Source organism: Talaromyces proteolyticus (assembly GCF_021365285.1).
Source record: "Talaromyces proteolyticus strain PMI_201 chromosome Unknown BGW36scaffold_9, whole genome shotgun sequence".
Lineage (NCBI taxonomy): Eukaryota > Fungi > Ascomycota > Eurotiomycetes > Eurotiales > Trichocomaceae > Talaromyces > Talaromyces proteolyticus.
The window spans coordinates 218,777-231,291 of record NW_025764285.1 but is presented as its reverse complement, the minus strand read 5'-3'; the positions used below and the strand labels follow the sequence as shown (position 1 = coordinate 231,291).

Here is a 12,515-nt window from a genome sequence, read left to right as displayed (position 1 = left end):
AGAAATCAACAAGATCAAAATATTAATATCACGTCTGTCGACACTCGCATTTGTGCCGCATTGCCTGTGCAAAATCCGATAAAATGGGTCTCGGCGTGCTGGAAGATACGAAGTTGGACCATGTTCCTGGTTGGTGGTCACTCCTGCTGCTTTCCTGTGCCGCAGAATCTGATTGTTCTGTGATAACTTGTAGGGACGTCCTTCGTGATGGATGATCAGAATTCTGCCCGAGAAGGCACCTCCCACGAAATTAAGCCCTGGCTCAAGTACGATCGCTCAGGGCCGGTCCCCATTGTCCTCGTCCCGCAACCAAGTGATGACCCATACGATCCGTTGGTATGCCTCAATTTACTACATAAGAAAGTAGAAGGTCTCTGATGATTTCTCCATAGAATTGGCCGTTATGGAAACGGGATGTCATCCTGGCCATCCTATCTCTAGTTGCCGTGCTTTGCGCAACGATGAGCCCAATCATGGCTGCCAACACAGTCGACATTGCTCTTTACTATTCCAAGAACTTCACCGACGTAGCCTTGCTCACCGGTTACCACTTGCTTGGCGTTGGCGTGGCCGGTATTTTCTGTGTTCCGACCGCAAGAGTATGGGGCAAGCGCCATCTCTTTATTATTGGTAACGTCTTGATGATTATCAGCTGTGCCTGGGCCGGAGGCAGTAGTAATAGCTACCGGAGCTTGACAGCTGCGCGAGTCTTCCAAGGCTTTGCTCTAGCTCCATTCGAAGCCTTGGTGAATACCTGCGTTGGCGACTTATACTTTGTGCATGTTAGTTGTTGCTACATATACCATTGACCGTCTTTTTACTAATCAGCCATCGTCAATAGGAGCGTGGAAAGCGGATGGCCCTCTCAAATGTCGCGCTTTTCGGTGGAGCATTCTTGACTCCCGTATTCGTTGGCAAGATAACAGCATCGCTAAGCTGGGAGTGGACTTTTTATTTTGTGGCCATCTTCACTGCCGCAGCTTTGCCCTTTATGATTTTCTTCGTGCCAGAAACTGCCTATCGCCGTGCTGATTACCTGAACACTGATTTTCTTGGCGATGCTATTCCCCCATCCGATTATACAGGGCCTCAAGCAAGCAGCGATCAATCAGATACACAAATGACTTTTGGTCGTGAGAAGGTAGAACCTCATGGATCTAGCGAAGGCCTTCGAGACGGAACCCAGGCCGCACAAATCGGTGGGGAGCAACTCCCTACAAGGGATGGGAATGTCACCATGGTTCCGCGGGAATACTCGTATCGGCAGACGTTGAAACTTTTCAACGGCCGGAAGACTGACGAAGACTTTTTGAAACTCCTTCTACGTCCATTTCCGCTATTCCTCCATCCTGGGATTCTTTGGGTATGTTTTTAGCAACACTTCCTAGAACTTTTACTAATAAATTACAGGCTTGCTTAACCCAAGGTGTCCTCATCGGCTGGACAGTATTCATTGGTGTGGTGTTAGCAGTCGTGTACATGACTCCCCCCTTGTGGTTCGACGAAGTCCAGACCGGCTATATGTACACTTCGGCTTTCATCGGGTCGATCATCGGTCTGGTTTTGTCCGGCCTTCTTTCTGACTGGATTAACAAGATCATGATCAAACGCAACAAAGGCACGTACGAGCCAGAGTTTCGCATCGTCCTAGTGTTTTTCCAGCTTATTTTCAGTGGCATCGGACTCTTTGGATTTGGAATCACTGCCAATGACATCAAGAAATATGGTTGGCTGATCCCTGACGTTTTCTTCAGCTTTGTGATCATTGGAATGGTGATGGGCGCTGTTTCTAGTGCTCTGTATATTGTCGATGCACACCGTAAGCCACCCCGTTGCAACTCACAGCTCATTATTAACCTTTCTCCGTTCTCCAGGTCAAATTGCCGTCGAGGCATTCACCTGCATGCTCATTTTCAAAAACTTTTTCAGTTTTGTTCTCACCTTCTTCGCATATAATTGGCTCGTTGTGAAGGATGGTTCCCGGATACCTTTTGAGGTTATTGGCGCAATCCAGATTTTCATCTGCCTTTTGGCTATCCCGATGTGTAAGCTCGATCTCTTATCCTGGAAATTCATAGCTAACTCTAGCCAGATATATTCGGGAAAAAGAACCGTTCCTTTTTCGCGCGCAACGACATTTTGAAAATCCTCCATCTGTGGTAGTTGTTGATTAGACGGATTTCTTCATTCAGCAATTATGAATAATCTATCTCTTTATGAAGTTATGCTCAATATTTGGCGATGATCTAGATAGCTATGGTTATACTCAAGGTCTCAATATTATATAATGCACTGATGACGATTCTCATTGAATATGCTCCGCCAAAGGGAAATAGGGTCTGGATGAATATAGACTAGGGCGAAAGACTAGTAGCAAAGATACGCTAAATATAGTTAGGCTGACTGAGAAACTGATCGCTTTCCCCGAACAGGGAAGCTAGCTGTCCAATCACAGCCTAGTTCGGCGCATAAGGTTTATGTGGCTTGCCTCGCACCCCACTTAGGGTTAGGCCCCAAACCTGCACCGCCTCAAAGTCCTCGGGTTTCGAGTAGAAGCCAAGCCCAAAGCGAATCTCGGCCCCTCCTAATGCAGTTAGCACTGGGATGATATCTCTTAGCGCTGGCTAAGTGGGCTTAGATCGTCTAGGCCTTGAGACCCGCCCCATCGATTGCGACTACGTCACTATCGACAAAGCGACTTGGAGGCGCGGAGCTTCCGGCGAACTTCGTCTTAAATCGGTGTCTGAAACTTCGTCATCCTTTCACTCTTCTCCAAGCCAGTGCTGTCGCTTGGATTTTCCCTCTCTTTGATGTCAGTTATCCTTTCATACAGTCGGGACTTTGTCGCTGTTGTCCGACCTTTGTCTCGATTGTGATTGGGTCATATTACCAATCGCAACCAGAATGACCGCCGTGCGGAGCAATGCAGCTGATACGAACGCAGCCAGGTTGGCCGATCATGGTATGTCTGGCGTTTGACCATTATATTTTTCTGTTTCAGGCTTACTGCCATTGCTGGAGACTCAAGAATGAATTGTTAACTCTGTTATAGCCGCCACTGCTGCTTTGTATGCGACCGATCCTGAGCGAAGACGAGCGGCTGATGAGGCGCTGGAAGCAGAGCAGCGCAACGAAGGTGAGTGATTGCAACCCGAGAAATATTCATGTACACTATTTAATTAATTTTGACAATTAGCCGCGACCCTCCCCCCCGGTCTAACTCTTGCCAACGCGAGCGCCGCAGCGAGTCTTGCCCATGCCAGGCAGAAAACGTCGGATCCTTGGAGGCCCGAAAGGCAACCGCACGCCGAAAGAGCTGCTTTTCTCGCGAGAGGTTACCAAGCGCCAGAACCACCGTCGACCACGAAAATAAACCCCGATGTCTACAAAGCAGCTCTTCTAGCCGCGAAGGAGCGTGTGAACCTGAAGTCTCCTCCCCCGGCAACTACCGAGTCACCGCATCCCGGTCAATCGGCCGCTAGTCATATCATGGCAAATGGGTCGCGCGGTGTACAGGAGACAACGGTGGTGACGATAAACCCCGGCGCATTAAATGCGGCCAGTGGCGCTGTGTTGAACCGGCGACGCACGGAGTCTGCGCCTACCCGGCCAGTGTTCCATCCTGATGCCGCGTATGCGCTGACTGCTGCAACTATATCGCACCGAGCGAGTCGAGTACCGGAAGATGTGCTTAGTGACCTGGATCCTGCCCTGGAAGCTGCTCGGATACATCACATTGCGAGGTCGAATGTCCAACTGTACACATCTACTCCACCCGTGGAAATCGAAGTGGAAGAGCAAAAACATCGGGATACTCTCAGAGCCGCCGCAATTTCGATGGCAAAAGATATGTACGCCTCTGCTGCCGCAACGAAGGGGGAACGAGATGTAGCGGAAACTGCAGGCTCTGTTGCCCATTTGCGGCATTCTCGTCGTCTTTCTCAGTCGCAGTTGTCTTGGATATCTGGGGATGAGCAGAATGTTACTCGACGGCCAACAAATCTCCATGAAGCAGCTCAGAAAATCGCAAATGAAAAACTCTCCAAGATGCAACAGAATGATCTGGTTAACAAACAGCAATACTATGGAATTCCAAACCATCGATCCCGAAACACACTTACCCGTCGCTTGAGAAGAAGAACGTCAAGTGATGGGGATGCATCTAAAATTGATTGGGAAAGGTCAGAAGAGATCAGGAATCAAATGTCGTCCTTGCAGAGTCGCTTACAAACCATTGATAATAAAAAGAGCAAGGACAGGTCTGATCTAATGGAAATTGCTCGCAAGAATGTAAATGCCAGAATACATGATATGGATGAGAGAGTCTACGCTCGTACTGGTAAACCGTCGCCGAACATGCAACGCGAATGGGAGGAAAAGGCGCAGGTCCGCGCGAAAGCAGAGAGTGATGCACGAATGACCAACTTTGGACGCATTTCCGTCGGTGGTCAGAAATACATGGATGAATCAGAGATCGAGGCTATTGCGCGAGCTCGCATTGAGCCGACATTGAACGAAATATCGGACCGCGTCGAGGAGAAACGAGCCAAGGAAGTTGAACAACGACTAGACCAGGAGCGGTCACAGCATTTAGCCGAACTCGATCAACAGAGGAGGGCAGAGATTCAGACCGAAGAGAAGCAAAAGAGTATGTACATTTCTATCCCCATGAATCAGTATATTGACCATCGTATAGATGCGTTTGATAAAGATAAGCAGCGTTTGGAAAGGAAGCATTCAAGGAGAGGAAGCATGAAACTGCTGGCCCGCACATCAAGAATTTTCCTGGGTAGGAAGGCGCCGGAAGAGGAAGACGAGAAGAAAGGTGCAGATGGTGTTCCGCAGGAGTCTGAACAGAGTCCCACTACTGCCTCTGATCGACCCGAACGTATTGACGAAATTGAGACAGCTCCACCAGCTGAGCCAGAACGCCCAGAGACACCTGTCGCGGATACTACACAACCGCCACATGATAGAGAGGATACCGCTCCTACAGTCACCGGTGTGGCTGAGACCCCTGCTCAGAAAGACACTGCGGCCAATGCCCAGGGAGACTCACCAAAGTCAGAGTCCAAATTGAAATCCTGGTTTAAGGCTAAAGTCAGGCGTACTAGCAAGCCGCAACTTGTAGAGAAGAAGGCCGAAAGCGAAAGTCGGGACACGGATACCGGAAACGCTCCCGCTGTCGCTTCCAGTGCGGCAGCTGATAGTCAAAGAGCAGCTCCTCTTTCTTCTAACCCAGTAACCGACAGAGATATCGCTTCAACAACCTCGAATGCGTCCCCTGACGACCAAGACGCTATACGGCAATGGAGCACATCCACAGCTGCATCAGCAGCGGTAGGAGAAAACCGACCGGAAGCCGATGGCAAGCGAAAGGGGATACGGATGAGCCTGAAGGACATGATCTCCAGGAAGACGCCGTCCGAGACAGGCTCCACCACAGTATCACCCTTGGCATCACCAACAACCCCAACGGCATCGGGAAACCTAGGCACAGTGGCCATGTCACGTCCATCAGCGTCTCGCTTGAACACCGTAGAGCGAGGTGAACTACGCGACAGCTTCACAGAGGGGTCGCTGCCTCCTCCACCAACTCTGTTCTCGAGTCCTGGACGACGAAGCGTCAGTTCGTCCGCGAGAGACTCGCGATTTTCTGAGGATATTTAGTATTTCTTTTCATATGTGTCACGTCAATTCAATGAGTTCGGATAGTACTGCTGATGTATCTCTTTTCTTTTGTCCATGCCACTAATACCTTTGTTATATATCACGATCTGTTTGCGTACATATGAAGTTTCCACTTGGCTTGTTATTCGTTGTCTAAATATGTTAAATTATGTCCAAATATGCTCGGTGAATAGATTATAATCCAAGATTGACGTCAATTATATATTTAGTCTATAGTTATAGCTCACTCGGCCAATTCTAAATTTGGCAGGGCTCTGCTGACTAAGGCCGGAACGAGAAGCAGTTAGCAATATCGGACTCCCATCTTCCAAGCTCCTTTTTCATACATGACCATCAATTGATGTTATTGACAAAGTCTTTGGCTTTAAGCAGTACAGTATGTTTCCATGCTCCTCATGTAGTAAAACGTACAACAGAAAGAGCCACCTGACTCGACATGAGCTGACCCGTAAGTCTACAACATACGTTACAAATACGCATTCAACTCACGAGCCAAAGATACAAACCAGCCAGCTGCAAGCTGTCCATTCTGTAACAAATCATTTCTAAAACCGTACGTACAAGCCACAAACACATCTAACCCTGGAACCGACACACATCGGCTGATTCCAGACAGAGAAGTTGCACGACGCCACAGCAAAACATGCGCGAGAAAAGCCAACCAACCACCTCCAGCAGCCTTGAAACGAGGCCGCAAAAAGCAAGCATGCGATGAGTGCACCTTGGCCAAAACAGCATGTGATAAAAAGTCGCCTTGCTCGCGCTGCTCTTCTCTTCAGCGCCAATGCTCTTTTGCACGCCAAGAAAGAGAAACCACCGTGCCTCCATGTACATCATCATCATCATCGCTTGCCTTGACTTCTAGAAACGCGCTGAGAAACGATAGCCCGTTTTTCTTTCTGCTTCATTTCACGGACCCAAAAATTAAAAGGGATAGATTGGCGATTTCGGAGACGGCGGGATCTTCGATTAGACGGAATCTAGAGACACTGCACTCGACTCTGGAAGATGCGCTTCTTCCGAGTAACCCATTTCAAGCAAGTTTGATAGGTGATATTCCGGCTCTCGATTGGCTGAATCAGCCTGCTAGAGCTTCAGATGAGTTCTTTGCTACTGAGGATATGTTTGATGATTACTTTTCGTCGAAATTGTCGAATCAGTTGAACCAGCTCATGGTAGAATTAGTCGAGACATCTAGGTCTATGGGCCTTGACAGCGAAGGTCAAAGGAAACCACTTGAGATTACAGAACTCGCTTCATTATTTACAATCCCGAATCTTTCTACTTTTATCTCGGCTTTCTTCCACTCCCTTCACTGGCATCTGCCAGTCGTCCATTTTCCAACTTTTCACCCTGGCGATGTTTCCAATCCACTCTTGCTTGCTATATTCTTGGCTGGTGCAAAGTATACAATCCCGCGAAATGCATCCGATATTCCCGCTGAGCTTCTCAGTGTGGCTGAAGAGCATATATTTCGAAGAGTTGCAGACTTGTCAACAACTAGGCTGCCAAAAAGCCCAGCTAGCCTTGGGCCGGCAGTTGAAATCATCCAAGCTGCTCTCATCATCGAAATGCTCCAGTTTGCGCAGGATGATGTACAGACGAGGCGCCGTATTCGTGTAGTCAGACATCCTTGTTTGATGTCGATCGTCCGGTGTTTGGGTTTCTTTCAATTAAAGCGACTGCTAGCTGTGAAGATATGCGATGACGAAGCCACATGGAGAGAATTAATCGCAGAAGAGATATGCATACGGTAAGTCATAGTCCCATCAACAATTGATAGCTATCTGATGTATGTATTCTCGAAGCATTGCCTGCTGGGCCTTTCTTGCGGATGGATTCCTCACGGTTTGTTTTAAAAATCACCCCGCTCTGTCGACTTTTGAAATGACTTGTGATTTTCCCTGGATCACCGAGTTGTTTGAAGCTGAGAATGTCTCTGCTTTTAATAAACTTGTTCCGGTATACGTGACCGACTCCGCTCTCCCGTGTTTGAGGGAGGTTGTTATCAAGCTGCTTAACAATTCTAATGTTGACGGTCCGTTGTTGGGCCATTCACTTTCGGTAGAGCATCTTTTAATTTTAATTTACGGTTTGTATCCCTCATTGCGTATACAGAATTGATTGGAAGATTTGTGATGAAATTGTAGGCTAACTGCATTGCTAGGAGTTAATTCTCTCGCCTTCCAGGGACGCGCCGGGCTATTTGGAACAATATCCTTGAACAGCATCAAACAAGCAGCAAGCAACTGGAAAACAATCTGGGATGCAACCACAGCTACTCTCTTTCTCGTGGATAACAAGGAGAAAGCCCTGCATTTAGGCTATCCGAAACATGCTGAAGAGCTTTGGTGGCTTTTGAATGCTACGCTTGAAGCTGCTACCAGAGACTATAAGAGCATAGGTCTGAGATATTTGGATAGTGAGGAGACGGATGATTTGGGGGATTTGAATGAGTTTATTCAGTGGTGTTATACAATAAAGCAACACTAGACAGCGTGCCAGGTTTGAGCTTTTAAGCTATGTATATGTACAGATGATGACAGTGGAATCATTTGACTTGACTCTTGGGTTTGAACTGATTGTAAGAGTGCGCCTCTGGTTTTATTCAGTTGGGTCTATGTTTCCTTTTTCTGATATATGACCAAATCATCGCCGTACGGCTTTCGGTAGGTACCACCCAGACGGTCCCAGAAAGTCGTGAACTGACCATAGTTATAGTTGAAGTATAGATGGTGCATTGTATGACATGGCGGGCCATTAATTACTTCGGAATTGGACAGATACTCAGCATCATCTAATCACGTTAGACAGAATTCAACATAAACTCAGAGCTCAGAACCCAGCAACACGTACGAATCAGAATAGTCCAAAGAGTCACAAAAACAAACAGACCCAGATACGCACACTTTTGCAACGGAAAAACGAATGGAAACAGATGATACGGCAGACTCTGGAACCACCCATCGACCGGATGAAACGCATAACTCGCGAAGGGGGTAGGCAAAATCCACTTGTGATGCGGCTTATGCAGCCATCGGTAAATTGATGGGTAGTGCAACCATCGATGAATCCAATAGATCCCCGTATCCGTGAAGGCGATGAAGAACGGGTACTGCAGGAAGGTATACCAGCGGAAGGGAGCCGAGTCTGCGAAATCGTACAGTTTCGTCCATCCACGCGTCTCGGCGACAAAGAAGGGCGCGGTGAGGATGGCCATTATTGGCATTGCGATCACGGCTTGTTTTATTTCGAGCTGGATTTGCTTTTTGAGGAATTTCGGGTGCTGGAGTAAAGTCTTGTCGAAGATTGTATGGTACATTATCGTGCTTCCGATGAAGTACATGGTTAATCCGAATACCCTGTTGTATGAGACCGCTCTGTTAGCTGCTATTATTTGGGGATTACTTCTTTTGATTTTTGTGTGGTGGAAAGGGTTCACATACCACATGATCGCAAAAAAAGAAGTTGTTTGTCTGAGCACATCGTCTCGTTTCCAGAGACTTGAATCCGCCCATGGTGACGGCTGAAGAGGGAAATAAACCTGAACATGCCGGTTATGAAGGGTACCATGTTCCTTAGCGGCGAGTTTGGTTGTGGTTGACTCGGGGAGGAGAGAAGCGTATACTCGATCAAGGACAATTGTGTCCAAAACATCGAGTAAAACGTCCATTGTTTGAATCAAAGTTGTCCTTCTTGATTCCGTGCCTGTATGTATTTCTTGAACATCTTTGAATGAGTTCTGACGCTGGCTGGTAGGTGGTATCTATATACGGGAAATACCTACAACGGGAAATCCCTACTTCGGCGTATACCTACCCGGACAATCCCTACTTCAGCGCTCACGCGATAGGGTGACCTGACATGGATGTTCCGGATAAAGTCCTACGTTTTCAACGCATATTGCGTGATGTACGGTTTGTTCCTTACAACTATGCATGTTGATTTCTACATGGTACCTGGCCTAGCCATTCTGGAGCTCCACTACTGCCTTTCATTACCCGCTATGCGGTATAACTCATGTTTACTATTTTGGAGCAGCTATTTCTATTTTCCTAAGCAAAAGTAGCTTCCTCTTTGTAAACATGCAGAATAAATTCTAAGAGACCCATGTAGTATGATTGTCACATAATTCGCACTATATACTTCGAGATGATGCGAATTATGAAGGCAGACTTACAATTACTATTAACACATTAATAAAAAAAAACTCCAAGTCTGCGTGGCACAGCGCATGTTTTTAATGTCTCAATTACAACTCTTCAATTCGCATAAATTGGCAGCTAATGAAGAGAAATTGCTTTATAAATTGATCCTCTCTTTAACGTTGTGTCGGTTAGCAAGACCCCAAAAACAGCTGCTACCTTTGACGCCATTTTTGCCGTCTCGTTAACCGCCAAAGACCACAATCTTATGTGATGGGCTTCCTACCATGCTCCTATCACTTCCCACTATGCGTGTTTCCCTTGCCATTTTATGATTATCGGTTGGAATTCTGATAATGACCTACGCCTGTGGTAATTATTAGTCTGGTGAAAGGAGAGTGAGGACATAATAGTATTACTGATGATTAACAGAGCATTCAAGCTAAGAAATAATATACAAGCTAATTTTGTTAAAGTTATCCACTTTTTCGAAAATTGCAGTGATGTACAACTCTAAAACATAATTCCCTCCTTTTGATTTGAATGTCTTTCGGTGATTGATGTGATTTTGGGATTGAAATCTTATTTTAGTTAAATACTCAGCCTTTTCGTCACCGTAGGATGCAAGTAGCCTCCTCGCTGCTGTATACTTCTCTTCCTTGCACTATGCCTTGCTGTCAAACCAGAGTAGTAGCTCTCAGATAGCCGTAATCTCTGTTATACGGTTCATTATCTGATTGAGCTCTCTCTCCCAGGAATATAAATAGTATCATTCCAACATTGTATTTTCTATTATTTTCGTTTGGGACTCCGCAATAGGGCCAAATCTCGGTAGCAGGTGGGTTCGAATGTACTGATTGAGCTTAGTAACAGAGCTTGCCCTTGATGTCGGGCCTAAAACGTGTGAGGTGTTTGATGTCAAAGTCCGAAGTTCCCCAATGCAACGATCTTGGATATTGGAGAAATCGGCTTGCTGCTGAGATGTACAAGACGGTGCTCTGGATGCAAGGAGCAGGAATTCAATTATGTGGTAAAGCAGTCGAATTCTGAAGTTAACTTGGAAGGCATATGCGCCAACATGACGTGGCTCCGTATTATCAGGGCCAGAAGATGATGTCAATGCTGGTGATACTGCACAACCTGAGATAAGCCTTTCATGAGAGGATGGATGCGCTTTCATCTCCATCTGGTCCAGCTCTAGCAGGATAGATGATGAGCTGGAGAGCAACTCGTCAAGATCGCATTCATCAACTAGTTGTCGAATACGGCTGCAAAGAAGGGTGCAGTTATAGGAGAAAACACCCACTTGGAGTACTGGGTATTCTGCTACCCCGCTACGTCCGTAGATTTCACGAATCCAGCTTCCGGCCTCCGGAGGACATCTCTTGCCGGTACTAATCGCGTAAACTTGCTAGCACAAATATTCTTAGAATCGAAGAAACTCGGCAGGTAGTTAAACTTACTACAGCAGTAAAAGCAACCCAGAACAGGTTGCGCCTATCCTGCGTGTCAAAGAGATCTTGACTTTGCAGGCGAATCAACTCTATCAGTCCTCGAGTGTGAACATCCCACGCTGACGATTCGATACTAGAGGTGACACTATGTAATGAACCCAAAAGAAGCTAATTGACAGGGTCATCAGTAAATACCATACTCAGCAAATTCTCCAGTCTAATATCTGACCTCACATCTGCCCAACAACCAGACACTTAGTAAAGTTCTGTCACTCCGAAGTTGCTGCTGGTCTTGGATAGCGCGATTTACAGCTTTGAGAGCTGTTCCGTAAATTCTTGCTCGAGTAGGTATAGTCTTTGGGTACTGTCTTTGGGTGGCTATATACGCGAAGCCAACAGCATTACAGGCCTGGTAAAGAACAGATCCCTCCTCCACCTTGGAAATCATACGTGTAATGGTATGAAACAGATCACTAGCCACACCAAATGCATCTTTGAGATAGTTCATGGTAAGAGGCATGAAGTGGTTACTCCACGACTCAGTCAAAGGATACACCATCGGGGGAGAGCATACTTTAGTTTCTTCCACATAAACTGGCCTGCCGCTAGTGATGGCCTCTAGAGACTGACTCTCAGCTGAGGGATATAAATTATCGCCCCGATAGCGTGATCGATGACCATCCCCGTCCATCCTTGACTGCAGCGAAGAAACAGTCTCTATTCGAAAGCAGAGGTCTAGCTTATCTCGGTAGCCATAACATCTTAGCCCCTTTTTAACACATTTCTTACACTCCGGACGCGTGAGATCGCACTGTTTGGCTTATCTCGCATTAGTGGAGGGTGCTGTCGAGAAAATGTTCACATGGAAAGCCGCACCTTTACGCGACGTTGACGACACGCATAGCAGTCCCGGCTGGGTCGACCGATATTAGGCATATCGTTGTGGGATGACTGTCTGTTGCAGGGGAAGAATAATCGAGGCGCATCAATCAGATGCACGTATATGTATCATTGTTTGGTATTCTATCCTCTTGTCTCTCGGGGCAGACGTAGCTGGTTTATAAATACCCTCCCAGTGGTTGTAAGGTTGTAAGGTGCCGAGCAATGTAACCATTAATGCAAGCAACTTCTGGCACACTGTTCAATGAATCCCCCAGATATAGTAATTTACAAGAATAGAATAAGCTACAACACAGAAATCATCCATAAGGCAACCTTCTAGGGT

The 12,515-nt window shown here is 46.7% G+C and overlaps 6 protein-coding genes across 6 annotated transcripts; 4 read left to right on the top strand and 2 right to left on the bottom strand.

Annotated features, from left to right (window-relative positions):
- Window positions 1-83: 83 nt before the first annotated feature.
- On the top strand, window positions 84-2,163 carry BGW36DRAFT_429635 (putative MFS transporter; the record flags this gene model as incomplete). Its single annotated transcript, XM_046220721.1, has 7 exons — window positions 84-129; window positions 194-336; window positions 393-782; window positions 842-1,363; window positions 1,411-1,819; window positions 1,875-2,045; window positions 2,093-2,163. 7 exons carry the CDS (start codon window positions 84-86, stop codon window positions 2,161-2,163), a joined length of 1,752 nt encoding a protein of 583 aa, XP_046069263.1.
- A 545-nt stretch (window positions 2,164-2,708) lies between these two features.
- On the top strand, window positions 2,709-5,989 carry BGW36DRAFT_345253 (uncharacterized protein). The gene is made up of 4 exons (XM_046213190.1): window positions 2,709-2,962; window positions 3,053-3,136; window positions 3,197-4,648; window positions 4,697-5,989. The coding sequence occupies exons 1-4, from the start codon at window positions 2,905-2,907 to the stop codon at window positions 5,668-5,670; spliced, it is 2,568 nt and encodes an 855-aa protein (XP_046069262.1). The 5' UTR covers window positions 2,709-2,904; the 3' UTR covers window positions 5,671-5,989.
- Window positions 5,990-6,019: 30 nt separating this feature from the next.
- On the top strand, window positions 6,020-8,341 carry BGW36DRAFT_207534 (uncharacterized protein). The gene is made up of 5 exons (XM_046209902.1): window positions 6,020-6,139; window positions 6,190-6,244; window positions 6,308-7,444; window positions 7,500-7,783; window positions 7,859-8,341. The coding sequence occupies exons 1-5, from the start codon at window positions 6,070-6,072 to the stop codon at window positions 8,182-8,184; spliced, it is 1,872 nt and encodes a 623-aa protein (XP_046069261.1). The 5' UTR covers window positions 6,020-6,069; the 3' UTR covers window positions 8,185-8,341.
- BGW36DRAFT_300632 (uncharacterized protein) lies at window positions 8,310-9,364 on the bottom strand (the record flags this gene model as incomplete). The annotated part of the gene is made up of 3 exons (XM_046211644.1): window positions 8,310-8,488; window positions 8,548-9,053; window positions 9,138-9,364. 3 exons carry the CDS (start codon window positions 9,362-9,364, stop codon window positions 8,310-8,312), a joined length of 912 nt encoding a protein of 303 aa, XP_046069260.1.
- An 87-nt stretch (window positions 9,365-9,451) lies between these two features.
- Window positions 9,452-9,922, top strand: BGW36DRAFT_383302 (uncharacterized protein). Its single transcript, XM_046216645.1, has one exon. The coding sequence runs from the start codon at window positions 9,560-9,562 to the stop codon at window positions 9,758-9,760; it is 201 nt and encodes a 66-aa protein (XP_046069259.1). The 5' UTR covers window positions 9,452-9,559; the 3' UTR covers window positions 9,761-9,922.
- Window positions 9,923-10,605: 683 nt separating this feature from the next.
- On the bottom strand, window positions 10,606-12,226 carry BGW36DRAFT_301336 (uncharacterized protein; the record flags this gene model as incomplete). The annotated part of the gene is made up of 4 exons (XM_046211678.1): window positions 10,606-11,247; window positions 11,300-11,458; window positions 11,520-12,101; window positions 12,167-12,226. The coding sequence occupies 4 exons, from the start codon at window positions 12,224-12,226 to the stop codon at window positions 10,606-10,608; spliced, it is 1,443 nt and encodes a 480-aa protein (XP_046069258.1).
- Between the last annotated feature and the right edge of the window lie 289 nt (window positions 12,227-12,515).

Bases quoted from the DNA above. Each gene is read 5' to 3' on its own strand.
- BGW36DRAFT_345253 (XM_046213190.1), top strand. From the start codon at position 2,905: ATGACCGCCGTGCGGAGCAATGCAGCTGATACGAACGCAGCCAGGTTG. The intron at 3,137-3,196 runs GTGAGTGATTGC...TTTGACAATTAG, and splicing joins AGCAGAGCAGCGCAACGAAG to CCGCGACCCTCCCCCCCGGT. The intron at 4,649-4,696 runs GTATGTACATTT...ACCATCGTATAG, and splicing joins GACCGAAGAGAAGCAAAAGA to ATGCGTTTGATAAAGATAAG.
- BGW36DRAFT_207534 (XM_046209902.1), top strand. From the start codon at position 6,070: ATGTTTCCATGCTCCTCATGTAGTAAAACGTACAACAGAAAGAGCCAC. The intron at 7,445-7,499 runs GTAAGTCATAGT...GTATTCTCGAAG, and splicing joins GCAGAAGAGATATGCATACG to CATTGCCTGCTGGGCCTTTC. The intron at 7,784-7,858 runs GTTTGTATCCCT...CTGCATTGCTAG, and splicing joins TCTTTTAATTTTAATTTACG to GAGTTAATTCTCTCGCCTTC.
- BGW36DRAFT_383302 (XM_046216645.1), top strand. From the start codon at position 9,560: ATGTTCCGGATAAAGTCCTACGTTTTCAACGCATATTGCGTGATGTAC.